Here is a 27,897-nt window from a genome sequence, read left to right as displayed (position 1 = left end):
CTGGGAATTGGAAAGAAAACCCATGCTATTTTCCCCAGAATTTATTCCACATCATTCAATAAAATTATTGGCATGGATCACCTACATAAGTATATTGATCTCTTTGTTTGTTCTGTCCATGTAAAACTCTATACTTTATTTAACATGCCATTGTAGCCGTTTGCCCAGTAATGAGTATCACCAATGTTAAATATTTATTGGGCATCTCTGTGTACAGGACACTGCACTCGGTGAAAAGGATCGGGAAAAAATTCTCTATTCTCAAAGAAATGGCAATCTACTTTCTTAATAAGGATGTGAACAAAGAAATATAGGGTAAGATGTCCACTGAAAAAGATATGCTTCTCTCAGTGCTGCTTTCTGTGTTACCTCAGGAAAGTTATTCAACTTCTCTGAACCTCAGTTTATCTGTAATATGGAGATAATACTCACCTCAAAGGAAAGTTGCACACATTAACTGAGATATTTGCAAAGGACTCAGCATACAGTAAAAGCTCAGTAAAAGGTGGTTGTTTTTATTTATTAATATTAAGAGAAATCTTAAATAACAGCATCCTACATTAAATTTCACTTGCTTCAAATGGAAAGATGCGTAAACAAAATATTTTGTATCTCATTTTTTTAACATTATTCTTTCTAGTGAAGAAAAATAAGTGATCCTGATCAAGTGCTTGATTAAATCAATAATTAGCCATTTCTAAAGGAATTATTTCAGTATAAAAAATATAGTTAAGACTCCTTTACCACTACCAAAATTTAGGATTCATAAGAACATGCATTTTCTGGTACTTACTTCATATGCCTTGCCTATTCTCTTGAAATATCTAAAATGTTGAAAATAATTTCATTGTGTTTCATGATCAGCTACATTTCTAACATAAAAGCAGCCCAAGAACAGAATCATGATCATAAAAGGGATCTTAGCAACTTCTAGTTCAATCTTTTTTTTTCTTTTTAGAAATAAGAACTTATGCATCTCCTTAACATTACAAAGCACTTTAAAATTTATTTTGTGAATTTTAATAATTTCTCGGGGGGGCAAGCATATAACAAAAAATTTTTTATTCAGTTTGTAGGTGGGGAAACATAAATAGCAAAACTAAGCACAGTACAAAATATTCACTAAGAAAAAATAGTTAAAGCTAGGCTAAAGACTACATGTATTATCTCAATTCTCACATTAACCTGATATAGGTGCTATTTTCTCCATTTACAAATGGGGAAACTGAGTCACTAATCGCTTATGTAACTTACCAATGTCCTGCAACTAGTACACAGCAGAATCAAATCCAGGCTGCCTGATTCCAGAGTCTGCACTCTCAACCTCTATCTATACCTTTCTATTACTTAAAAGTGACAATTTTCTTAAATATCCATGAGTCTGACATAAATGATTGTATAAATAAATGGGGGAAAAGGATCACTTTTTTACAGAAGAATTCCAAATAATAACTATAGAAGGAATGAGGAAAATAATTATCATTCAGTAAACACCAACTGTTGCAAGGAAGAACCATCAATGGATTCCAGTTAAAATTAACAGGTGTATGATGAGAATAGGATATTTGCAACTCACCACGGCATCTCTCCATATGATATTCATTAATTATAAGGAGAAAAATAGTAAATTTACGGTGGAGAAACCCAGCAGACACAACCTAAATAAAGTGATCAAAGTTAACATCACCACCAGAAAGGTGGAATCACTGTAATTACTGAATGTACAGACAGAACCCTCCATGCAAATAATTTTTACTTAATGATTTAAAGCTCTTCAGTGTTTTTGTTACCATAAAATTTGGTACTAAACTACCAACTGTGACAAAAACTTAACAAATTCTGTTTGATTTGAGGCTGGGTAGGCACTAAGTCTCTGAAATCACTTGAAGCATTTTTCCTAAGTTTTGTCTTCGTGAAAACTGTATGCTTTAAAGAAATTATGATGGAGCAGGCCAAATATTCCCATTAATATTTCTATTATCGTATAGCAATGCAAGATACAGTTATTATGGAAATTATATTTGGAAGCTATAGTTTACAAATTCTGAAATCCATTCTATTTTTAAATATTATTGACAAAGGAAACTGAAATATGCCATATGTAAAAAAATAAAAGGTATGTGTACCTTTTGATTTCAAATAATTAAAGCTGATATTTATTGAGCCTTTACTATGTACCAGGCACACTTTTTTCTTGCACATTATTTCATTAAATTCTCACAATTTCATAAGGTAAATTATATTACCACCACTTCTCAGATGAGTAAATGGCTAGAAAGGTTAAAAACACTGCATAAGGATGGGTTGTCTGACACAAGCAATACTGTCATTCTTTTTCTAAATATTTTTCCAATTGCTAACAAGCAGAAAATCTAGTTAATTTGAGTTTCATTGACTTTCATCTTCACTTCCCTCCTATGCAGGGCTATGTTAACACACAGCAACAAGGAGAATGGTAAATAATTAATAATCTAAGATAATTAAGAGTTGGCCATATTGTTAGTATAATTATACTGAACTTATTTACATATCTTTTGTTTTATATCAAACTTTGAGTTCTTATGGAGGAGAAACATGATTTTGATTAAATATAAAATGGACAGTTAAACCTCTAAATAGTACACACTTTGTAAGAAGCTGAAGCACATGTCATTATTAAGGTAATCATTCTTGATTACTTCATTTACACACATCTTCACAAGTCTAAACAAAATGTACAGATATAAACACCATAATTTTTAACTTCCTGTTTTCCACCCTTAAAGCACTGATTCCTTGAACCTAGTAAAAAAATTTTCAAGTAACTGCATTAGAAAGTTTATAATTAATGTAATCATTTATATTTAAAGTATTTATTTTTTAAATTTGAAGTTTCTATTATTAAAAATATTTCTTATTATTACAGTTTATTTACACCCTTGATTTTTAAAAAAATAAGTAAGGTGCTTCATATTGGCTTCTGGATTTGCTGTCTTGCCTACAACAAAACAAGTCACTGGGTTTATCCTGGATGAGTCACAGAGCAACAGTTTGGACTTGATCATTGGTTTCAGTCCTATTTTTAGAGGTATGGGAATTCAAAGAAGTTCTTAATCTGGAGACATTTAAAATGGCTTTTTTAGTTTTCTTCAGAAAGGAAAAGGGCTGCCAAACTTCAGGACCATCAGAGAATCCATTAAATATATAATAAATATTTTGTACAAAATGTTTACATTCTATTCAACATTGTATCTTACCCACGTGTAAAATAACACTGCCACTGACATCAGTGGAATTTCATGGGCAGCTGAATGAGTCAGTAAGTCTTGTCAAAATAGGCATTTTTCCTACTCCTCTAAAATGTTATAATTGTCCAAATATAAATACTTAAAAGGATGCAGTTTCCATGTATTACTTACAGATTGACAATTGTCTAAAAAAAGCACAAAGTTCATAGACAAGCCTCTCTCTCCTTGTTCTTTCTAAAAAATGCATAAAATGGAAAACAACCTTATAATATACTGAAATCCAAATTATAGGTAAGAAAAAACAAAAACCAAATGACACGGGTGGAAATTAATTTTCAAATATTGGTAACTTACAGGATTTGCAGTTACTTAATTTTTCATTAGCATTGGTTTGCTGTTTTCTATATTTTAAATTGTAATATACTTTAAAGAAAATATTTAATGTACTAAAATTTTTTTTAAACATTTTAAATGAATAAGAATAGAATTTTCAGATAACATTAGATTTTTCTCATTTGTATCCATTTAAAGATTTATTTTCATTTTAATATAACTTTTCTTGCAAAATATATCTCAAAAATAGAAAAAAATGCCCAAAGTTTTATTTATGTGGTAGAAAAATTGAAAAGGAAAGAAAATAAACACATTTTCACAATTTCAGAGGTGACAAAAACCTATGGTATTTCAAGTGGTTTCTGATCTCCCTTAAAGGATTTGAAAATTGTATACAACGTTTTATAAATTAATCTTAACAGCCCGATTCCTGTTGACGTGCTCTGGGTCTAGTTTTAACTGTAAACTTCATACAATGTAATGAAAGAAAATTGATTTGGTAATGCTGAACCTATTGATTAAACTGTGAACACAGCAAACACTGGTCATTTTTTGGGTAGAAATATTTACAAGCAATTAAAAATCACTGATTTCTTGCAGCTGTTTCTTGTTGTCTTCCTGATTTTACAATTCCCCAACGCAAAGGTGCAGAAAACTGACATTTACCATCCTTTTCGAGAAATGGCATGATGGAGAGAAGACCTGCGGGTTAGAAACACAAATGCAGACATGTGGAAGTTGATGGCTTTAAGATTTATTTTGTTGCTAAGTTTTTGTCGTTTCTTAAATTAAAATTTTGAGTTTTTCCTTAAAATCCCCGCGCTACTTTGCTTTAGCCCCACCGAATACATGCCCCCTACCCATTTTTGACCCTGTTAACTCTTCTCCTGCCGCTGTTTAAGCATCTCAAGTCCCCAGCACCCCGGGAGAGTTGAAGCCCACGGAATCCAAACGCCCAGGGAGCCGAAAACTGGGTGGTTCCGGGCTCCGCTGGACCCACGGCCTGCGAGTTCGGCGGCAGACCCCACCTCCAGGCCCTCCTGGGAGATCCGAGGCCTCTCCCAGAACATTCCTAAAGGGCGTTCCCTCTGTTTATTCGTTCAATAAGTATTTGTTCAATTTCCGATGCCCCTCAGTCTTCGGAAAAGCAATTCGGGCCTCACCTTGCAGTGCAGTGTCCTCGCCTTGTTAATGACACAAATATGCCGGGGAAGACGAATCTCGGCCACTATTTAGCAAATACCGCGTGAGATTTACCAAATGCCGTCCCTCCGAGTCCCTAGCATCTGCCGGGAACATAAAGCCACCTCCCTTCCCTCCATCCTTCACTGCCACCCAAGAAAGCGTTAATGGCAAATAGCGACCACGGCCAAGCTCTGCTGTTCTTGCCTCCGAGCCAGCATTATGCCAAGTTCCTCCACACCGCGAGGCGCCACCCTCTCTCCAAGCCAGCAGGAGGGGCGTCAGGCCGCGGCCCGGACCCCGGGCCAAGGGCCGGGAGAGATCTGAGCGTCCGGGCCTCAAACACCTCCGGGCTGGAGGTGGGTCGAGAATCAAGTCCGGGCGTGGCGGCCTAGGGTGTCTCGGCCGAATTCTTCCATGCAGCCGGGAGGCTGTATGTCCGAACCGCGTAGCTGAACTACAACTCCCAGGACCACAGCTGACCGGACTTCCGGAAGCCAAAGCCGGGCGGGGAGGAAGCTGTTGAGATCCGGCCAAGAGGCCGGGGGTTAATTTAGCAAGAAAAACGGGGGGCGGGAAGAGCTATAGGGCTAACCTGTCAATTCGCCACCATGAACGTGGTTTTTGCTGTGAAGCAGTACATTTCCAAAATGATAGAGGACAGCGGACCGGGCATGAAAGTACTTCTCATGGATAAAGAGACGGTGAGTTTGCTTTTGCTCAGTGTTTGTGAGGGAACCCTCCTCCCTTGGAATAGCTGGTCCCATTCCACTGTAGGATTTAGTATTTAATTAAAGATTTATAAGTGAGGGTCAGTTCAGTGTGGAACTGAAAGGTTGTATAAAGCTTGCCTAGAAGGATTTCAGTCTGAATGGCTCTAACCACTGCCAGAGGTTCTTGTACCCAGAACAATTTATTGAAATCAGAAATCGTTTTCTAAATGCCTCTGCCAAGAAATAATATATAAGACAGCGCACTTGGAGGACTTTGGGATGGTCCTGTTATTTCCACTCAGCATTATGTTTTTAAAGGAAAGCTGTTAGGGCTCAAACTGAGGTGACAGGTTATTATTTATTGGTTACAAAATTTAAAAAAAGAACTCTTTAAGGTGATGGGAAATTTTTTATTTGGAAATTTATGGGTTGTCCGTGTTCAGAGAGAGCGTTTCATTGTGGTACATTACTTATTATTTTAGATGCTCAGTAAATGTTATTACATATGTTAGTATTTAAGTTATCCAACTAAGTAGTATTAATGAAAAAAAAATTTTAAGGCTTAGGTATGGCTGCTTGTTCTTATTATTCTGGACTAGCATAATATTAGTTAATTCTTTTTCTTTACAGACCGGCATAGTGAGTATGGTATACACACAATCGGAAATTCTCCAGAAGGAAGTGTACCTTTTTGAACGCATTGATTCTCAAAATCGAGAGATCATGAAACACCTGAAAGCAATTTGTTTTCTTCGACCTACAAAGGTACTACATAAACAGCTGCCGTCTGCCTAGGCAAATACAGCACACTATGATCTGGAAGTATTATTAAGGCAAAATAAATTTATATTATCATCATCTGTGGCATCATAATTATCCTGGTTTATCAGAGTTATAACCATGACTCTCCTCCTTTCCACATCTCATTCACTGCTTACAGCCAGTTTTTCCTTCAAGATGTCTTTAAGGTTCTCAGCTACTTCCAAAGCCACTAACTATACTAACAGAGACCCACATCACTTTATTCCTGGATTAACCTCCATACCTATCACACTGAACACCATTGCCATTTATTTATTTATTTATTTTTAATTTTTGAATTTTATTTTAATTATTTTTTTATACAGCAGGTTCTTATTAGTCATCAATTTTATACACATCAGTGTATACATGTCAATCCCAATCGCCCAATTCATCACACCACCACCACCACCCCCCACGGCTTTCCCCCCTTGGTGTCCATACGTTTGTTCTCTACATCTGTGTCTCCATTTCTGCCCTGCAAACCGGTTCATCTGTACTATTTTTCTAGCTTCCACATATATGCGTTAATATATGATATTTGTTTTTCTCTTTCTGACTTACTTCACTCTGTATGACAGTCTCTAGATCCATCCACGTCTCAACAAATGACCCAATTTTGTTACTTTGCACGGCTGAGTAATATGCCGTTGTATATATGTACCACATCTTCTTTATCCATTCATCTGTCGATGGGCATTTAGGTTGCTTCCATGACCTGGCTATTGTAAATAGTGCTGCAATGAACATTCGGGTGCATGTGTCTTTTTGAATTACGGTTTTCTCTGGGTATATGCCCAGTAGTGGGATTGCTGGGTCATATGGTAATTCTATTTTTAGTTTTTTAAGGAACCTCCATATTGTTCTCCATAGTGGCTGTATCAATTTATATTCCCACCAACAGTGCAAGAGGGTTCCCTTTTCTCCACACCCTCTCCAGCATTTGTTGTTTGTAGATTTTCTGATGATGCCCATTCTAACTGGTGTGAGGTGATACCTCATTGTAGTTTTGATTTGCATTTCTCTAATAATTAGTGATGTTAAGCAGCTTTTCATGTGCTTCTTGGCCATCTGTATGTCTTCTTTGGAGAAATGTCTATTTAGGTCTTCTGCCCATTTTTGGATTGGGGTGTTTGTTTCTTTAATATTGAGCTGCATGAGCTGTTTATATATTTTGGAGATTAATCCTTTGTCCATTGATTTCGTTTACAAATATTTTCTCCCATTCTGAGGGTTGTCTTTTCGTCTTGTTTATGGTTTCCTTTGCTGTGCAAAAGCTTTGAAGTTTCATTAGGTCCCATTTGTTTATTTTTGTTTTTATTTCCATTACTCTAGGAGGTGGATCAAAAAAGATCTTGCTGTGATTGATGTCATAGAGTGTTCTTCCTATGTTTTCCTCTAAGAGTTTTATAGTGTCCAGTCTTACATTTAGGTCTCTAATCCATTTTGAGTTTATTTTTGTGTATGGTGTTAGGGAGTATTCTAATTTCATTCTTTTACATGTAGCTGTCTAGTTTTCCCAGCACCACTTATTGAAGAGACTGTCTTTTCTCCATTGTATATCTTTGCCTCCTTTGTCATAGATTAGTTGACCATAGGTACGTGGGTTTATCTCTGGGCTTTCTATCTTGTTCCATCAATCTATGTTTCTGTTTTTGTGCCAGTACCATATTGTCTTGATTACTGTAGCTTTGTAGTATAGTCTGAAGTCAGGGAGTCTGATTCCTCCACCTCCGTTTTTTTCCCTCAAGACTGCTTTGGCTATTCGGGGTCTTTTGTGTCTTCATACAAATTTTAAGATGATTTGTTCTAGCTCCGTAAAAAATGCCATTGGTAATTTGATAGGGATTGCATTGAATCTGTAGATTGCTTTGGGTAGTATAGTCATTTTCACAATGTTGATTCTTCCAATCCAAGAACATGGTATATCTCTCCATCTGTTGGTATCATCTTTAATTTCTTTCATCACTGTCTTATAGTTTTCTGCATACAGGTCTTTTGTCTCCCTAGGCAGGTTTATTCCTAGGTATTTTATTCGTTTTGTTGCAATGGTAAATGGAAGTGTTTCCATAATTTCTCTTTCAGATTTTTCATCATTAATGTATAGGAATGCAAGAGATTTCTGTGCATTAATTTTGTATCCTGCAACTTTACCATATTCATTAATTAGCTCTAGCAGTTTTCTGGTGGCAGTTTTAGGATTCTCTATGTATAATATCATATCATCTGCAAACAGTGATAGTTTTACTTCTTCTTTTCCAATTTGTATTCCTTTTATTTCTTTTTCTTCTCTGATTGCCGTGGCTAGGACTTCCAGAACTATGTTGAATAATAGTGGTGAGAGTGGACATCCTTGTCTCGTTCCTGATCTTAGAGGAAATGCTTTCAGTTTTTCACCATTGAGAATGATGTTTGCTGTGGGTTTGTCATATATGGCCTTTATTATGTTGAGGTAGGTTCCCTCTATGCCCACTTTCTGGAGAGTTTTTATCATAAATGGGTGTTGAATTTTGTCAAAAGCTTTTTCTGCATCTATTGAGATGATCATATGGTTTTTCTTCTTCAATTTGTTAATATGGTGTATCACATTGATTGATTTGCATATATTGAAGAATCCTTGCATCCCTGGGATAAATCCCACTTGATCGTGGTGTATGATCCTTTTAATGTGTTGTTGGATTCTGTTTGCTAGTATTTTGTTGAGGATTTTTGCAACTATATTCATCAGTGATATTGGTCTGTAATTTTCTTTTTTTGTAGTATCTTTCTCTGATTTTGGTATCAGGGTGATGGTGGCCTCATAGAATGAGTTTGGGAGTGTTCCTTCCTCTGCAATTTTATGGAAGAGTTTGAGAAGGATAGGTATTAGTTCTTCTCTAAATGTTTGATAGAATTCACCTGTGAAGCCATCTGGTCCTGGACTTTTGTTTGTTGGAAGATTTTTAATCACAGTTTCAATTTCATTACTTGTGATTGGTCTGTTCATATTTTCTGTTTCTTCCTGGTTCAGTCTTGGAAGGTTATACCTTTCTAAGAATTTGTCCATTTCTTCCAGGTTGTCCATTTTATTGGCAAAAAGTTGCTTGTAGTAGTCTCTTAGGATGCTTTGTATTTCTGTGGTGTCTGTTGTAACTTCTCCTTTTTCATTTCTGATTTTATTGATTTGAGTCCTCTCCCTCTTTTTCTTGATGAGTCTGGCTAATGGCTTATCAATTTTGTTTATCTTCTCAAAGAACCAGCTTTTAGTTTTATTGATCTTTGCTATTGTTTTCTTTGTTTCTATTTCATTTATTTCTGCTCTGATCTTTATGATTTCTTTCCTTCTGCTAACTTTGGGTTTTGTTTGTTCTTCTTTCTCTAGTTGCTTTAGGTGTAAGGTTAGGTTGCTTACTTCAGATTTTTCTTGTTTCTTTAGGTAGGCTTGTATAGCTATAAACTTCCCTCTTAGAACTGCTTTTGCTGCATTCCATAAGTCTTGGGTCATCGTGTTTTCATTGTCATTTGTCTCTAGGTATTTTTTGATTTCCTCTTTGATTTCTTCAGTGATCTCTTGGTTATTTAGCAACATATTGTTTAGCCTCCATGTGTTTGTGTTTTTTACGTTTTTTTTCCCTGTAATTCATTTCTAATCTCATAGCGTTGTGGTCAGAAAAGATGCTTGATATGATTTCAATTTTCTTAAATTTACTGAGGCTTGATTTGTGACCCAAGATGTGATCTGTCCTGGAGAATGTTCCATGCACACTTGAGAAGAACGTGTAATCTGCTGTTTTTGGATGGAATGTCCTATAAATATCAATTAAATCTATCTGGTCTATTGTGTCATTTAAAGCTTGTGTTTCCTTATTTATTTTCATTTTGGATGATCTGTCCATTGGTGTGAGTGAGGTGTTAAAGTCCCCACTATTATTGTGTTACTGTCAATTTCCTCTTTTATAGCTGTTAGCAGTTGCCTTATGTATTGAGGTGCTCCTATGTTGGGAGCATATATATTTATAATTGTTATATCTTCTTCTTGGATTGATCCCTTGATCATTATGTAGTGTCCTTCCTTGTCTCTTGTAACATTCTTTATTTTAAAGTCTATTTTATCTGATATGAGTATTGCTACTCGAGCTTTCTTTTGGTTTCCATTTGCACGGAATATCTTTTTCCATCCCCTCACTTTCAATCTGTATGTGTCCCTAGGTCTGAAGTGGGTCTATTATAGACAGCATATATATGAGTCTTGTTTTTGTATCCATTCAGCAAGCCTGTGTCTTTTGGTTGGAGTGTTTAATCCATTCACGTTTAAGGTAATTATCGATATGTATGTTCCTTTGACCATCTTCTTAATTGTTTTGGGTTTGTTTTTGTAGGTCCTTTTCTTCTCTTGTATTTCCTGCTGAGAGAAGTTCCTTTAGCATTTGTTGTAGAGCTGGTTTGGTGGTGCTGAATTCTCTTAGCTTTTGCTTGTCTGTAAAGCTTTTGATTTCTCCATCGAATCTGAATGAGATCCTTGCTGGGTAGAGTAATCTTGGTTGTAGGTTCTTCCTTTTCATCACTTTAAGTATATCATGCCACTTGCTTCTGGCTTGTAGTGTTTCTGCTGAGAAATCAGCTGTTAACCTTATGGGAGTTCCCTTGTATGTTATTTGTCGTTTTTCCCTTGCTGCTTTCAATAATTTTTTTTTTGTCTTTAATTTTTGCCAATTTGATTACTATGTGTCTCAGCGTGTTTCTCCTTGGGTTTATCCTGTATGGGACTCTCTGTGCTTCCTGGACTTGGGTGGCTATTTCCTTTCCCATGTTAGGGAAGTTTTCGACTATAATCTCTTCAAATATTTTCTTGGGTCCTTTCTCTCTCTCTTCTCCTTCTGGGACCCCTGTAATGCAAATGTTGTTGCGTTTAATGTTGTCCCAGAGGTCTCTTAGGCTGTCTTCATTTCTTTTCATCCTTTTTTCTTTAGTCTGTTCTGCAGCAGTGAATTCCACCATTCTGTCTTCCAGGTCACTTATCCGTTCTTCTGCCTCAATTATTCTGCTATTGATTCCTTCTAGTGTAGTTTTCATTTCAGTTATTGTATTGTTCATCTCTGTTTGTTTGTTCTTTAATCTTGTAGGTCTTTGTTAAACATTTCTTGCATCTTCTCGATCTTTGCCTCCATTCTTTTCTGAGGTCCTTGATCATCTTCACTATCATTATTCTGAATTCTTTTTCTGGAAGGTTGCCTATGTCCACTTCATTTAGTTGTTTTTCTGGGGTTTTATCTTGTTCCTTCCTCTGGTACGTAGCCCTCTACCTTTGCATCTTGTCTATCTTTCTGTGAATGTGGTTTTTGTTCCACAGGCTGCAGGATTGTAGTTAGAAGAACTTCTGCTTCTGCTGTCTGCCCTCTGGTGGATGAGGCTATCTAAGAGGCTTGTGCAAGTTTCCTGATGGGAGGGACTGGTGGTGGGTAGAGCTGACTGTTGCTCTGGTGAGCAGAGCTCAGTAAAACTTTAATCTGCTTGATTGCTGATGGGTGGGGCTGGGTTCCCTCCCTGTTGGTTGTTTGGCCTGAGGCAACCCAACACTGGAGCCTACCTGGGCTCTTTGGTGGGGCTAATGACAGGCTCTGGGAGGGCTCACGCTAAGGAGTACTTCCCAGAACTTCTGCTGCCAGTGTCCTTGCCCCCATGGTGAGCCACAGCCACCCTCTGCCTCTGCAGGAGACCCTCCCACACTAGCAGGTAGGTCTGGTTCAGTCTCCCCTGGGGTCACTGCTCCTTCCCCTGGGTCCTGATATGCACACTACTTTGTGTGTGCCCTCCAAGAGTGGAGTCTCTGTTTCTCCTAGTCCTGTCGAAGTCCTGCAATCAAATCCCACTAGCCTTCAAAGTCTGATTCTCTAGGAATTCCTCCTCCTGTTGCTGGACCCCCAGGTTGGGAAGCCTGACGTGGAGCTCAGAACCTTCACTCCAGTGGGTGGACTTCTGTGGTCTAAGTGTTCTACAGTCTGTGAGTCACCCACCCAGCAGTTATGGGATTTGATTTTACTGTGATTGCGCCCCTCCTACCATCTCATTGTGGCTTCTCCTTTGTCTTTGGATGTGGGGTGTCTTTTTTGGTGAGTTCCAGTGTCTTCCTGTCGATGATTGTCCAGCAGCTAGTTGTGATTTTGGTGTTCTCACAAGAGGGAGTGAGAGCACGTCCTTCTACTCCGCCATCTTGGTTCAGGGCCACCATTGCCATTTAATCTTACATACTTATATCAGTGTTTTGAGTCTTTATCATTTTATTCACATCTATGCTCAGGAACCTTTAATGGCTCAATTTTACTTCCATGATTAAATTTATATTTAGTAGCCCTCAGAGCCCTCCTTTAGCTGGTCTGGTCTGCCCTTATGTATTCAACCTCCTATGTCCTACCTCTGCTCCTCCACTGCGGCCAGATAGGCCTTTTTATGATCCCTCTACATGCTCATTCCTGTCCTCTGTTTGTTCTCTTCCCCTGATTAAAGATTCTTTAGCCTTCTGTCAGTTTTCATCCATCATCTTCTAAATCTAGCTTGAGTCCTGCTTTAAAAATCCTTTACTATTTCAATCTTATTTTGTATATTCTCTTGTTTTATATTCATGTTCTTAACTCCAGTACTTGTACATTATCTACTTTCCAATATACAAATCTGACCATGTCACCACACTTGAAATCCTTGAATGATTTCTCATTGCTTTTATGATAAAGACAAAACTCCATTAAGTGTGGCCTGCAAGGCCCTGTATGGTCTAGCTCCTACTATTTCTATAGCCTCATTTCAAACCATTCCCCTTTTTGCTCTTAGCCACACTAATCTTTCAGTCCACTATATTCTGTCATGCTGCAGGACCTTTGCACAGGTTCTTCTCTTTGCCTGGAACGTTTTCACTCCCTCAAGCAAATCTTTCCTGGCCTTGCTGACCAGGTCAAACCCCCCTCTCATAAACACTTATAGCACCATCTTCCTCTCCCTATTACTTGTTGTGGTTGAAGTCTCATATGGTTTGTGTGATTAATTAATATGTCTCACCTACCAGAAGTAAGCTCCAGGAGAGCAGAGATGATGTCCATATTTTCACACTGTTATGCCCCCAATGCCTGCCACATAATGGATACTCAATAAATAGTTCCTGAATTAATTAATACATCAATTAATTCTTTGATACAGTAGTTTCCAATTGCTTCATATTAGTCATGAAATTTTGGCTCTGGGAGGGATCTTAGAGATTATCAGTCCATCATTTCCTAACATTTTTTATTAGAGAAGCTCTTTCAGCGCCATACGTATGTTCTCTCAAACTCAAATGTGTTGTTAAAAACAATTTTTCCTTAAGATTACATTATAAAGTTAATTTTTAATGTGTTTTTTAAATTTAAATGACAGTTGTTAAAGTCTTTTTCCCATTTAACAAGCAATATGTATTGCTTACGTTACTTTTAATTCTGTAAGGAAATGTATGTTTTTTTAACATTCAAAAATGATATTTTATATCATGTATAATTTGGGGATCAACTTTATACTGAAATTTAACCATATGTTATAGTATCAAAAGTAGGTAAGACCTGCATTATGATCGTATGTAATTGGAATTATTATGTTTTGACCATTTGAAAATCAACTGTTTTTTAGTTCTAAATTTCATGTTTTATTTTTAAATAATGTAATTATACAAAAGGTCTTAGCCTACTGTTTGCAAATACTTCACAAATATTGAAGTTCTGCAGCCTCTGGTCCCAATTAGTTAAAAGCCCAAGTGAATATATTTAACTATATTTTCTCTTTTTTTTAAAAAAATTTATTTTATTTATTTATTTATTTTTGGCTGTGTTGGGTCTTTGTTGCTGCGCGCGGGCTTTCTCTAGTTGCGGCGAGCGGGGGCTACTCTTCGTTGCAGTGCGTGGGCTTCTCATTGCAGTGGCTTCTCTCATTGTGGAGCACGGGCTCTAGGCATGCGGGCTTCAGTAGTTGCGGCACGTGGGCTCAGTAGTTGTGGCTCACGGGCTCTAGAGCACAGGCTTAGTAGTTGTGACACACGAGCTTAGTTGCTCCACGGCATGTGGAATCTTCCCGGACCAGGAATCGAACCCATGTCCCCTGCATTGGCAGGCGGATTCTCAACCACTGTGCCACCGGGGAAGCCGCTATATTTTCTCTTGAATGTTGGTTTTTAAAGGACTAGACACATTTTGATGTTCCACATAAGAATTTTGATCAGATGAATAAAATTTATAAGCAAACAGCTTGAGGCAAATTTGCAGAATTATTATCTATCTTATGTTATATCTCAACATCTATGTCCTTTATGTTTTTTAATCTTAATTTGGCCAAGGCAATGCAGCTAGTTAATGTTACATATGATTCCTGATCATTATATTTAATGTGTCTCTTTTTTATCCCCAGCCCTCACCCCTCCCAACATACACACACTTAATCTAGACCTCAGCACACAGTAGGCACTCAGTAAATACTTAAATAAATCAGTGGATGATACGTATTTATTACTTTTTCACTTAAGCAGTTCTCATATTTTGTTTGTTTGTTCTTTTCTAGGAGAATGTGGATTATCTGATTCAGGAGCTCCGAAGACCCAAATACAGTATATATTTTATTTGTAAGTATGTTATTTCACCTGTTCAATCATGTAACTAAATCCTAGCTAATATGTTCTATTGGGTACTTCATATCATCAGTAAGTTAATTGAATCCATCACTGTAAGAGTCTGGTGAGTTTTTTTGTCCTTTCAAAGTATTAAAAGTGTTGGACCAACATTCTGTTTCTGAGAGCTAAATGTGATTTCCACTCATCATAGACTGCTTAGGTTAAAAACAAATTTTTTTTTAAGTTTTACTTTGCCCTTCAAGTTTCTTTATAAGTCAAAAGTTATAAGTAGTCAACTTTCACATTCCACCTTTGCCAAAAAAGTATGTATACTTATTTCTATTTTACACTCTTATGAACTGAGGCATAGAAGCTGATTTATTTATTTGGAGGGAGGATATACTTGAGTTTGTTGGAAAAGCAGAGATTTACTTTACATACCAGATGAAAACAGTCTACTTCTCTTTGCAACTTTATGTAATACTTGAAAGTACAAGTCATCAGGTAGATATCTCCTATTTGCATAACTTTTGGGGAGGGGAAAGGGGGTGGAGGCCTGGAAATAAACTGGGTTTGTGGTTACTATACAATTTATATGGATTTTTTTTAATGTAATACATTCTGCTTTGGAAGTTACATCTTTTCTCCTCTAGATGTCATAATTGATCTTCATAGCATTTGTATTGTTTACTTGAAGGCTTTGGAGTTTTAGGGCTTAAACTATGGTCTAAGATATATACTTTCTTCCGCATATACTACAATTTAATAATGGTACAAAAAATTAACATTTGTGATAAGACACTGTAGTTTATAAGAACTCTCTCATATTTTATTCAGCCCTTAAAACAACCCCAGGAGGTAAAAACAGGCAATTTTATTCTTTTCTGTCATCCTACTTTTGTTTTTGTAATTGTTTTATTTTTGGCTAATAATCATGGGTTTTCTTTTTCAATTAAGGTTTTTTTTTTCTTTTTTTATTTTATTTTATTTTTTTAAATTTGTTTGATTTTATCTTTGGCTGCATTGGGTCTTTGTTGCTGCGCACGGGCTTCCTGTAGTTGCTGCAAGCGGGGGCTACTCTTCATTGCGGTGTGCAGGCTTCTCATTGCGGTGGCTTCTCTTGTTGCAGAGCATGGGCTCTAGGTGCATGGGCTTAAGTAATTGTGGCATGCGGGCTCAGTAGTTGTGGCTCTTGGGCTCTAGAGCACAGACTCATTAGTTGTGGTGCACAGGCTTAATTGCTCCGCGGCATGTAGGATCTTCCCGGACCAGGGCTCGAACCTGTGTCCCCTGCATTGGCAGGCAGATTCTTAACCACTGCGCCACCAGGGAAGTCCTCTTTTTCTTTTTTTTTTTTTTTTTTTTTTTTTAATTACTGAGTAGTATTCCATGGTATGGATGTACCACAATTTGTTTAACTGTTCACCTGTTGAAGGACATCTGAGTTGTTTCTAGTTTCTAGTTGTTTCTATTTCTCTGTAATAAATAATACCCAGGGAGCAATTGCTGGGTCATATGGTAGTTGCATGTTTAGTGTTTTAAGAAACTGCTAAATGTTTTCTGGCATGACTATGCCATTTTACATTTCCATTAGCAGTGTACAGGTGATCTAATTTCTTTGTATCCTCACAAGCATTTAGTGTTGTCCCTGTTTTTCATTTTAGCCATCCTGCTAGGTGTGTAGTCATTCCAGTATTTTTTAAGTCTGATTACAAGCTAGGTACTGAGGATAGGAAAGTATAAAAACTTTTGTATTCAATGACACACATAGACACACATACACACACATATATTTATAGAGAGAGAGAGAGATTGATTCCCCATGCTGTCAAATTTATCTGGACATCTAACAGAATTACTGTTTTGCTGAGTCTCTTAGCTAAAATTTGAATAGATCATGAGATGAAAGACTCCCTTTTCCTCTGAAAAGAGTTATTTGATGCAGTGGTTGAGATTAATAACCAATAATAAGTCTAATATTTACTTTTCTGGTTGTAAAGTTTGTTTGATTTGGGCTGTAAATCTATGAAGTCGAAAAAAATTATATATGTTAAAGTAGTTAGCACTAAAGCCTAGGAAAAATGGACTGTTGAAATGTCTTGGGTGGAGCAATCAATTTCACAGTTTTATTTGATTGAAATAAACTAAAATGAGTTTATATATGGTGATTTTATTCTTTACAGACTTTCAGCACAATTTATATTAATTAGCACAAAACTGACCTTCTGCTCATGTCATTTTTTAATAATTCTATTTTTGTATATTCTTGTATAACAGGCTTCTCCCTTCCTTTATTTAAAAAAAACTTCTTTATTATGGACGTTTTCAAATATGTAAAAATAGAATAGTCTAATAAATTCCAATGTACCCATCACCCAGTTTCTACAATTATCGTACCGTAGCCAATCTTGTTTTAGCTATACTGCTATCTACTCCCCCATCAATATTATATTGAAGATAATCTAAGACATCACATGATTTCATCCATAAATATTTCCATGTGCATCTCTAAATGATAAGGACTTGTTTTAAAAAGTACCATTATTATATCCAAATAATGAAAAAAATTCCTATTTATTCAAATATTCATTCAGTGTTCAAATTTCAAATTCTTTCATGCCTTTTTTTTTCACCACTGTTTGTTTGAATCAGGATCATAGTAAGGTCCACACATTGCTATTGGTTGATATGTTGTTTAAGTTTCTTTAATCTTCTATAAGTCCTCTCTCTACCCCAACCCCCATGCAGTCTATTTATTGAAGAAACTACATTGTTCTATTAAAGTTTCCCACAGCCTGGATCTTGCTGATTGCGTCTGCATGGGGTATTTTAACATGTTCTTTGCAATTTAAAATGTTCCCTCTGTCCTCTAGTTCTTGTAAATTGGTACTTGGATACAGAGGCTTAATTAGATTCAGATTTGATTTCTTTTTGACGAGAATATTTCATAGGTAGTGTTGTGTGCTTCCACTGATTGTCTCTTACTATGATACTAGCAGAGGTCAATGCCCAATGCCTAGTTCCATCCATTGATTCATTAGGGGTTGAAAAAAAATGATGGTGTTTTGTTTTTTTTTTAATATAAATTTATTTATTTAATTTATTTATTTTTGGCTGTGTTGGGTCTTCGTTGCTGTGCGTGGGTTTTCCCTAGTTGCGGCGAGCGGGGGCTTCTCTTCGTTGCGGTACGCGGGCTTCTCATTGCGGTGGCTTCTCTTGTTGCTGAGCACCGGCTCTAGGCACATGGGCTTCAGTAGTTGTGGCGCGTGGGCTTCAGTAGTTGTCACTCGCGGGCTCTAGAGTGCAGGCTCAGTAGTTTTGGCGCACGAGCTTAGTTGCTCCATGGCATGTGGGATCTTCCTGGAGCAGGGCTCGAACCCGTGTCCCCTGCATTGGCAGGCGGATTCTTAACCACTGTGCCAACAGGGAAGTCCCAAAATGATGGTGTTTTAATTCTATCATTATCATTCCTTCTTTGCTTTTTAGCTGGAAAATTTCTTAAAAGAGGAGTTTCCCCTCATCTACCGTTTGGTTATCTGGTGGTACAGTTTGCATATAAAAGGATAAAAGCTTACTTCTTTCCCAGTATTTGCTATTTTCGATATAATGATTTGGTTCCCTAGCATCCTCCAATGCCTACAATGGTGGTTCCCTTTTTTTTTTTTTTTTTAAGTATTATGAATTTACAGATTTAAACGTATTTGTGCTGTTCATTCCAATGTGAAGGTGTTTGACATATACCACAATGTATACTAAATTTCACTTAGTCATTAGACTTTAACTGTCAGGCCCATTTATGTCTAATTGCAGCAGAGATGATCTCCTCTGAGTCAACCACAACTTATATGTCTGTTTCAGATTTCAGTAATGTGATCAGCAAGAGTGATGTGAAGTCATTAGCTGAAGCTGATGAACAGGAAGTTGTGGCTGAGGTTCAGGTAAAGGTATTGGTCCTCTAATACATATCTTATATTGGCCCTTTCTAAAGATTTGAGTCTAAAAATAAGGAAGGTGTTGTCTCATAAGAAAGGAAGCTATTGATCAGACACAATAAATGTGCATTGCACCAGACTCTACTCATATTTAGAAAGTTTGGAAGAGGTATCAAATTGAGTGGGAATAGAATTAAAGGAGGCAGTGGGAATGAGGAGATTGGAAAAGTACTGGATTGGTAGGAAGGGTTTCACAGGGTTGGGGACAGAGCCAGATATGTCTTATGCTAGTTTTATGAGCTATACTATAAGAATATTCATCTAAACAGTTATAGTTTATGTCTGATTGGGAGAGAATAGGAAGTAAAGGATGTGAATGAGGTTTATTAAAGTTATGTTTGTGATTATCTTGCTTTGGGAAGTAGTAAGCAGATTTGTCATTAGGTTAAAACTTGAAACTCCTAAATATTTATACTGCATGCTATGTAATACTTCACATTAGAACATTTCATGTTACCTTTTCCTTCTTAAACCCTTTAGTGTTCTTGAATACATTTATCACAGATGTTTGAATACATTTATCACCTAAATGAAGAATATAGTCCTCAGGGAAGCAAATAAACAAGTTTTGGATTTTCAGGAGGATGTGCTAGGTGATGAATGAAAAAAGAATGACCTATTTTTTTTGTTTGTTTGTTTGTTTTTGTTTTTTTGTTTTTTGACCTATTTTAAATCATATTCTCCCTCATGAGAATACACTGGACAGCAAAGTTCTTATTCATCTAACTGAGTGTAACATTGTATATCTTCAGCAGTGTTTTATTTTTACTAATTGATAAGTCTCCTTAAGTATGATATGTATATTTATACAACTTTGTTTTTTTGGTTTTTTTGTTAAAGATTTATTATTATTGCTACTATTTTATGATTATCTTATTAATTCGCTCACATTGACTATTGTTACTCAATTGTTAATTGATCAATTTTTCTCTTTTATACCTGCATTTCCTCAAATTTGATTGTATCACATAGTATTATATCACATATGAAAAATATTATTGCATGATACAGTTAGGAGTTTATGGAATGACTGACTGATCCTGGTGCTTTGTTTGCAGGAATTTTATGGTGATTACATTGCTGTGAATCCACATTTGTTTTCCCTCAACATTCTGGGTTGCTGCCAGGTATGGAAAGAAAGGATTTTTTTTTAAGTTTATTTATCAGGTAGGAGTTAATTCAGTAAGTAATTGGACTTGTAAGATAAAATTCAAATATTTTCTCTGAATATATGTTTTAACAAAAAGGGTCGAAATTGGGATCCAGTCCAACTATCCAGAGCAACTCAAGGACTGACAGCTCTCCTTTTATCTCTGAAGAAATGTCCCATGATTCGTTACCAGCTTTCATCAGAGACAGCAAAGAGACTTGCAGAATGTGTTAAGGTATGGCATTCTCTATCTCCAGTTCCAAAACATCAAGACCATTCATTTCTTTTTCATATTTCAGAAATTAAAGGAATGTTTTATCTAAAACTAAGGAGATGATGTGTTAGGTTTACTGGCAAAGAGGTAGGCATTTGTAATTCAAGACCAAAAGCAACAAATTAGAGCTAAGATTCTTAGGTTTAACCCAAGAAACATTTGCAAGCTACTTAACTTCTTTTGATCCTATTAAACCGCTTGTAAAATAGAGTTTCAAATCCTAACCCCTTAAACAGAATGCTACTAAACTTTGTCAAGCTTTTGAATCCTTTTATGGAAGGCCTGTGAAAGCGCAAGAAACTATTGTTAAATGTGGTTTTTGTGTATTAATTTTCTATTTATATCGTCTCTATCTGCTACTAATTGGTTCACCAAACCGTCTTTCTCTCTTACCCACAGCAAGTGATAACTAAAGAATATGAACTGTTTGAATTCCGGCGGACTGAGGTTCCTCCATTGCTACTTATTTTAGATCGCTGCGATGATGCCATCACCCCATTGCTCAACCAGGTGCAGAGCCCTTTGCTAGCATAATGAAAGGATGATTTCAAGTGGTATTCATCAAAATGCAGATGTGGAAATGAACAACATGGTCCATTTATTTGCCTCCTTATTTTCAGCTATTCTTGTTTTTGCCTTGTGTTTCCTAGCATTCTGGTATCAGTGTTCTTCCAGCCACAGTCATCTTCAGCTCTTTCTTCTGCCTCATCCTTCCTGTCCCTTTCTGCCACCATCCCTAATTAAGGCAACTTCTGGGTTCTGTAGATTCTACTTTTCCAGTGTCTGTTCTTTTCCATTCATATTGCCATTATCTTGGTGTATCTAATCTCTTATAGGAATCCTCAAATAGTCATCTTCTTGATTCCCCACTTTTAATTTCTCTCCACTCTAACGTATCTCACGGACACAATGTTGTTAAATTACTTTTACTATAGCACAGTTCTGATCCTATTACTCCTGGCTTAAAAATCTTAATTGTTTCCCATTTGCCTACTGGATGAAATACAGACTCCTGAACTTGGCGTCCATGAGCCTTCACAATGTAGGCTCAACGTTATAGAAAACCTGCAGCTCACTACTGTGTAGCTATACCTCAGGATTTCCTGCCCTCATTTTATTCATGTTGTGACCTCTCTTTGAACTCTGGCATGTTTGGAATACATTCTCTTCCCATCTTCACCTCTCAAAATTCTTATCCTTTAAAACCACTTGAAACATCTTTTAAGTGTTTTTGAAACATCTTATGTCTCATGCTGCACTTTCTATGTTGTACCTTTGATTGTTTTCACAGTCTCCTAGGTTATACATTCCTTCAAGGCAGACTGTGTCTTACTAATGTTTGTTCTTCTGTGAATACAAGCACAGTGCCTTACACTTTGTAGACACTTTATTAATAGTGACTTTAAATTTATAGGAAAAGGCACAGTCTATATTTCAGTTCCATCCCAGCTTATAATAATGTTAATGCTAGGGGAAATCTGTGCTGTGGAATGCAACTTCTCTATGATATGATAGATAGCCTTATATTCCTAAAATTCAAAGTAATATAACTTAATAATATTCTATATATTACATATTATATGTTACATATTTTATATACATTTTAATAATATAACTAAAGAAATTTTGACGATATAAAAAAGTAGAAAGAAAAATAATTGCTTATAATTTAGCTTCCCAAAGTAAAGCAATCATTCATTCAACAAATTTCACTGAGGACCTATTATGTGCCAGGTACTGTATTAAGTACTAGAGATAAAAGGTTAAAAGGTACAGTCTCTGCTCTCAAAGAGTTCATGATCCAATGAGGAGAAAGTAAACATCGTTTTAATTATGAAGTATGTGCTAATGGCAAAAGCATGCACAGCATGCTGTCTATGGAAGCATAAAACATTTTGTTGTACTTACTTTAAATGCTATAATGAAACTTGCTTTTTCAAGAACTCATTGGCAAATATTTTAGGAAATAAAGCACCTACTTTTATAACCTCTGAAGTTATTTTAACAAATCTAGTGTTTAGATTTAGAGGGTAATTTGCTGGAAAATACTTAGTTTTCTCTAACGGGCCTGTGACTAAAAGTAACCTGTTCTCCATAAAAGGTGAGAAGGCAAATTTGGGGGTTTCTCCTTTCCAGTTTTACAAAATAAGTTCACATTTTGTAAGACTGGAAACCGATCCTTCTTCACAATGCATATTAAGTAAAAACATAAAGTAAAATGGATTCAGAGGCAAGCTTCTGAATATGTGTGTTTTGATCAACTCACAAGGTTTTTTTCTGGTAATATTAGTGTTCCCAGGATAAATATAGCACCACTCAGATCTGCAAGAACACACTTCTCATGCTGCAGAAAACCACAGAAGTGTACAGGAAATGGTACAGCTTGTAACTGCAGTACCAATATAGCCCTATCTATGAAGCCAAAAATATACTCTTAATTCACAGGCAAAAATTGGAGCTAATGATAGATCTAATTTGTTTTCTTTCTATCAGGAATATTAATCTGGCTGCCCTTCTTCCAAAAGTGTGAAATCTAAAAGTATTTTGACTTTCGGATGTTTAACCAATTAAAATGACAATCTTAATGCTTAGTATGGCACAAGGTATTAATAAAATTTGAGCTAAATAGAGAACCTCCATGTAAACAAGACTAGTTACTAAGAATGTTATCAGTTTTTATTTGTTTTCCTGAACGTTTACTATTTCCATGTTTTGTCAGTTACCAATTTCTTTTTTTGTCATAATTCTTTATTTAGTGGACATATCAGGCCATGGTCCATGAACTACTGGGCATAAACAACAATCGGATTGATCTTTCCAGAGTACCAGGGATCAGTAAAGACTTGAGAGAGGTGGTCCTATCTGCTGAAAATGATGAATTCTACGCTAACGTAAGTGGTTTAAAATTCTTTTAAATTTTTTTAGTTGTTTTTATGTAAGAAGGTTAATATTGATTTGTTAGAATGAGAGCAGGTTTGGGATTTCATGTAGAAGGATGATAGAGGCATCCTGTAGATAAACTGCATCTCAAGGGAAGGCAGACTTTTTTCTGACCCTTTAACAGTATTTCTTTCACAGTAATCACATACTTAGTTTTGTACTTTTAAAATTAGAGCCTAATTTATTTACTTCCCTCCTGTCCTTAGCCCTTTGTGAAAATGGTAATGGTATTCATCACCAGTGTCCTGGCCAATATCCAGATTTGGTAATGATAATGAAATTTTCTTGCCCTTCAGTTCTAGCTGTATTCAGTGTTCTTTTTCACTTCTTTTAAATTGTCTGAAAGTCAGACTTGTTGAAAGAACTGTGTTTCCAACTTCCTTTTTCACAGAATATGTACCTGAACTTTGCTGAGATTGGTAGCAACATAAAGAATCTCATGGAAGACTTTCAGAAGAAGAAACCAAAAGAACAGCAAAAACTAGAATCAATAGCAGACATGAAGGTAAATTGAACATGTACATGGATGATTAACATGCAAGACTTTGGAACTATTCATGTAATCAGCATTTCTGGAATATTCTGGGTCTGATTTCTGCCTTGATTCCTTTTGTTTGGTTTGAGATTATTTTCTGTAATACTTCTCTTTGGGAAAAAATATAGTGAAAACTTCATAATAAGCCATGTACTTCTTTCCACTCATCAGTCATATTTGGACTATTTAAAGACTCAGTCTACTGACATATACTCGTTCTTCTCTTCTTAAGCATAACAAAATGCCATGTGATTGAAAGTATTAGATGCCTTAGTCTGGGCAGAAGAATAATCCCTGCCTTTTTTTTTTTTTTTCCTTCTTCATACATGCCTGTCCTCATCAAGAAATAACAGAACCCCCAATTGATGTTTTTCCCATGGCAGGCCTTTGTTGAGAATTACCCACAATTCAAGAAGATGTCTGGAACTGTATCAAAGCACGTGACAGTGGTTGGAGAGCTGTCTCGGTTGGTCAGTGAGCGGAATCTGCTGGAGGTTTCGGAGGTTGAGCAAGAACTGGCCTGTCAAAATGACCATTCTAGTGCTCTCCAGGTATCTATTCAGTCCAATTTGATGAGCACCTACTATGTGTAAGGCACTGTGCCAGGCAGAGCAAGAGATACAAAGGCAAGTAATCCTTCTTAACCAACATGGAATTTACAGTGTAACAGGGAGTTGAGACAAGAACACAAATTAGTATTATTTAAGATAGATGTATGATAAGAGGGATAGTAGAAGAAAAATGTGCAATCTCAAAGGGTTCAGGCAATTAATTGTTTAGGAGGGCAGCCTAGTCAACTAGAAAGAATGCTAGACTAAAATCAGAAGATCTGAATTTCAGTGTTTGATTTGCCACTGCTGGCTTTGTGACCTGGAGCTGTTGGCTTAATCTCTGAGCCATTTTCCTCATTTGTTAAATAAGTATAATGATATTTATCTCACAGCATTGTTAGGAAGATTTTAAAGATATAATATATTAAAATTCATTATCTAGGTTTTTATTATTGAACATCTGCTGTTTATTCCACAAACATGTGAATGCCTGCTCCATGTTCATGGTGCTGTGAGGATCTAGTGGTACAAAAATGAATAAGATACCATCCTTTTCCTCAAAAAGTTCACATTTTAATAGGGGAGAAAGAAATTTAAACCAGGAATTATAATATATGCAATAAGTGCTATACTAGAGGTATTACAAAAGGATATGGAAATACAGAGGAAGGACAACTGTTTTCCCTAAGGATGAGTCTTCTTAGAGACGATGATATTAGGTTTGGTTCCGGACAAGTAAATAAGTAGAAGTGCACCAACCAGAGAAAAGGAAGGAAATTCTCAGCAGAGGGAATGCAGGCATGGAGATGTGAAAAAAAAAAAAAATTTTTTTAAGGGAACAGAGACTAATTCAATGTAGCCAGTGCTGGATATAAGATGAGGAGTGGTCTTAGATAAGCCAGAAGGACAGATTGAGGCCTGGTTATGGCCATTGAAAGGAGGTTGGGCTTTAATCTTAAAATGATGAGAGCTATCAGAGGATTTTAGAAAAAAGTGACATAATCAAACCCTAGCCTCATGAAATTTACAGTATAAGTGGAAGAGACAAAACTAAAGCATGAGTAACAATTAGGCAGTGTTTCACGTTAATATTTAATTAAGTCAAAATTGTGGTACTGACTATAATAAGATTTGAGGTTATTAAGGACAGTTTCTTAGAGAAGGTTATATTAAGATGGACCATAAATAATGAATAGAATCTGGAGGAGGATTTCAGCAAAGAAAAGATGCAGAGCTATGCAGAAAATAATAAACAGCATGACCTGTTGAGAGTGGGTGTGGGTGTGCAAGAGACATAGGAGATAAAATTGAATTGGTAAACAGGAACTAGTTTATGAAGACGCTTGTAAGGGGGATTTGTACTTGCTGAGATAGGCAAAGAGATCCAGTGTAGAGTCTTACGTAGAAGTTGATATGATGAAAGCAGTATTTTAGGAAATTTAATCTAGTAAGGATGCTTTGGAGATGAAAAAATTTGAAGTCAGAGAGGCTAGAAGACTCATAGTGATAGTAGTAAAAATGTACAGAAGGGCAAATATGAAAGACATTTCAAAGGGAGAAAATAACTATTTAGTGACAGATTAGATATAAGGATAACAAGACAGAACAAATCAGAGATAATTCCAAAATTCCTGAGAAGTGGCAAAATGTGGTATCACTGACAGTAAGTAACTTGGGAATGAGAGTCCTTTGGGAAATAGCTGTTTCTAAGCCACTTATTATAAGAAGCACATTTCCTTATTAATAGGACCCTATATTCTAAGACTTAGTCTGTTTCTTTCCCTGCTGCAATTCTGCTTTATAAAATAAAGCCAGCATGGTATAATGGAAACAACACAGGCTTTGGAGCCAGACTTTCCTGGCTTATGTCCTATCTCTATGTATCAGAGTTTCTCTGGGAAAATTACTTATTTTGCCCAAGCCTCAGGGGTAATGATTTCAAACTTTTAGGTTGTTATCAGGATTTAATGAGATATAAAATGCTTCCCATACGGTAGGTACTTTGTAAAGGTTAGTTTCCTTCCTCTAAGCATAATTTTTTAAAGATATGGTACAATCAAAAGAAAGAAATGTACCCACCTGTGGTTGCTCTAGTTATACCAAAGTCTTCACTGTGATTTATGTTGATAGTTGTTGGTTTTTAATTTTTAAAAATGTTTATCAAGAGTTCCTCTGAAAACACCATCATTTTGAAAATCATAAAGATGCTATTTGCTTTATATTTATGAAAAGTATTTCTGTCAACACTTAATTTTATCTCTGTGTTCTTAAATCTTCACAAAGAACTTTTAGGCTGACTTTATATTTTTAGTTGTATTAAATGCTAATTTTTTTTAATCTATTTTTTTATTGAAGTATAGTTGATTTACACTGTTGTATTAATTTCTGGTGTACAGCAAAGTGATTCAGTTATACATATATCAGCATTGTTTTATATTATTTATACCATTGTTATGATAAACCATTATGGTTTATCATAAATTCTAATTCTTAAATAGATAATATAAGTACTTGATGAAAGAGATACATAGTAAAAACTGAGTCTGTTAGTTTCACTTGCATCCTTACAGTTATTCTGTGTGTGTGCAAGCCTCTATGAGTGTGTATATTTCCTTCTCTCTCTTTTTAAAATTCAGATGATACCATACTGTACACATAGCTCTGCATTTTGCTTTTCACTTAACTGTGTATCTCAGAGATTGTTCCAGACCAGAACCTAAACAATCATTCTATTAAATCACTAAATAGTATTTCTTTGTAAAGATACATCACAATCTATTTAACTTGGCCAACTTACTTTAAACTGCACTATTAATAACAGTTTATAGTTGGTTTGTGGGCCTAATAGAAGTATTCCTGTGAAAACTTTTTATTTTTCTCAATAAAATGAATTTTTTTCTCTTATTAAATAAAAATACAATTGTGTCCTGTAACTAAATTTAAATTTCCTTATGTTTCTTTATCATTTTATTTTTCCCTTTAAAACAATAGAACCAAACTTAATCACTAGCCAATTTTAGTATCTTTATCTGTATCTCACCATATGGAAAGCAGTTAGAAAAGGCTACTGTAATTCCTTGCCTGAAATCTTATTTTTTGTTCATTTTAAAAGAAGAACAGATACTTTAAAATATGAATTCCATTTGTGATCCACTTTATATTTTTAAAAATTATCTTTTGAAGGTTTTCTTGCCCCAGGGTATTAGGGTTTTACAGTGAGCAGTTGATTTGGACTTCCCCATCATAAAGGATTTCTTTGACAACATGATTTAAATAGTCAATAAAGAGAACTTTTGTTTAATAATGAGTAGATGCCAGGGGCCTGACCCCTAGATGGGTTACAGCATTCCTTGGCTTGACCTTAGGTGATAATAAGCAATGAATTGACTTTTGAGTAAAGATGAGGTTTGCTTTATTGAATAGTAACTGTATCATGGTGAGGCAAAAAAAGCTCATACATTGCTAAAAATTAACCTATAAATTGCTGCCACTTCTATCCAGTTATCCTACAGGGTAACAAAAAATTTGATTCAGAAGAATTTCACTAGAACCAAACTGCAATGTACTATCATTGGGACATATGCATAGCCTTGGAAAAGA

The 27,897-nt window shown here is 35.9% G+C and overlaps 1 protein-coding gene and 2 long non-coding RNA genes across 9 annotated transcripts in view; 1 reads left to right on the top strand and 2 right to left on the bottom strand.

The window, feature by feature from the left end:
* Positions 1–499: 499 nt before the first annotated feature.
* Positions 500–4,857, bottom strand: LOC309667541. Its single transcript, XR_014267812.1, has 2 exons — positions 4,724–4,857; positions 500–4,262 (listed from the first exon to the last, which is right to left on the bottom strand). It is a non-coding gene; the product is annotated as an uncharacterized lncRNA (long non-coding RNA).
* Positions 4,858–5,309: 452 nt separating this feature from the next.
* VPS45 (vacuolar protein sorting 45 homolog) overlaps positions 5,310–27,897 on the top strand; it is a 70,283-nt gene continuing 47,695 nt past the window's right edge. For 4 of the 7 annotated variants that reach the window (XM_082474861.1, XM_082474859.1, XM_082474862.1 and 1 more), the window contains exons 1-10: positions 5,310–5,446; positions 6,086–6,220; positions 14,807–14,867; positions 18,714–18,793; positions 19,906–19,974; positions 20,095–20,232; positions 20,671–20,781; positions 23,028–23,162; positions 23,603–23,716; positions 24,130–24,297. In XM_082474861.1, coding sequence (XP_082330987.1) covers positions 5,354–5,446; positions 6,086–6,220; positions 14,807–14,867; positions 18,714–18,793; positions 19,906–19,974; positions 20,095–20,232; positions 20,671–20,781; positions 23,028–23,162; positions 23,603–23,716; positions 24,130–24,297 — 1,104 coding nt within the window. In that variant the 5' untranslated portion in view covers positions 5,310–5,353. Of the gene's footprint in view, positions 5,447–6,085; positions 6,221–14,806; positions 14,868–18,713; positions 18,800–19,905; positions 19,975–20,094; positions 20,233–20,670; positions 20,782–23,027; positions 23,163–23,602; positions 23,717–24,129; positions 24,298–27,897 lie in introns of all 7 variants that reach the window. The other 3 variants (XM_082474860.1, XM_082474858.1, XM_082474856.1) reach the window with 1 other exon arrangement.
* Positions 18,714–19,899, bottom strand: LOC309667604. The gene is made up of 2 exons (XR_014267835.1): positions 19,511–19,899; positions 18,714–19,463 (listed from the first exon to the last, which is right to left on the bottom strand). It is a non-coding gene; the product is annotated as an uncharacterized lncRNA (long non-coding RNA).

Source organism: Balaenoptera physalus (genome assembly GCF_965194825.1).
Source record: "Balaenoptera physalus genome assembly, chromosome: 1".
Classification (NCBI taxonomy): Eukaryota; Metazoa; Chordata; class Mammalia; order Artiodactyla; family Balaenopteridae; genus Balaenoptera; species Balaenoptera physalus.
Note: the sequence above shows the minus strand (reverse complement) of the source record. Positions and strands in the feature narration are given on the sequence as shown.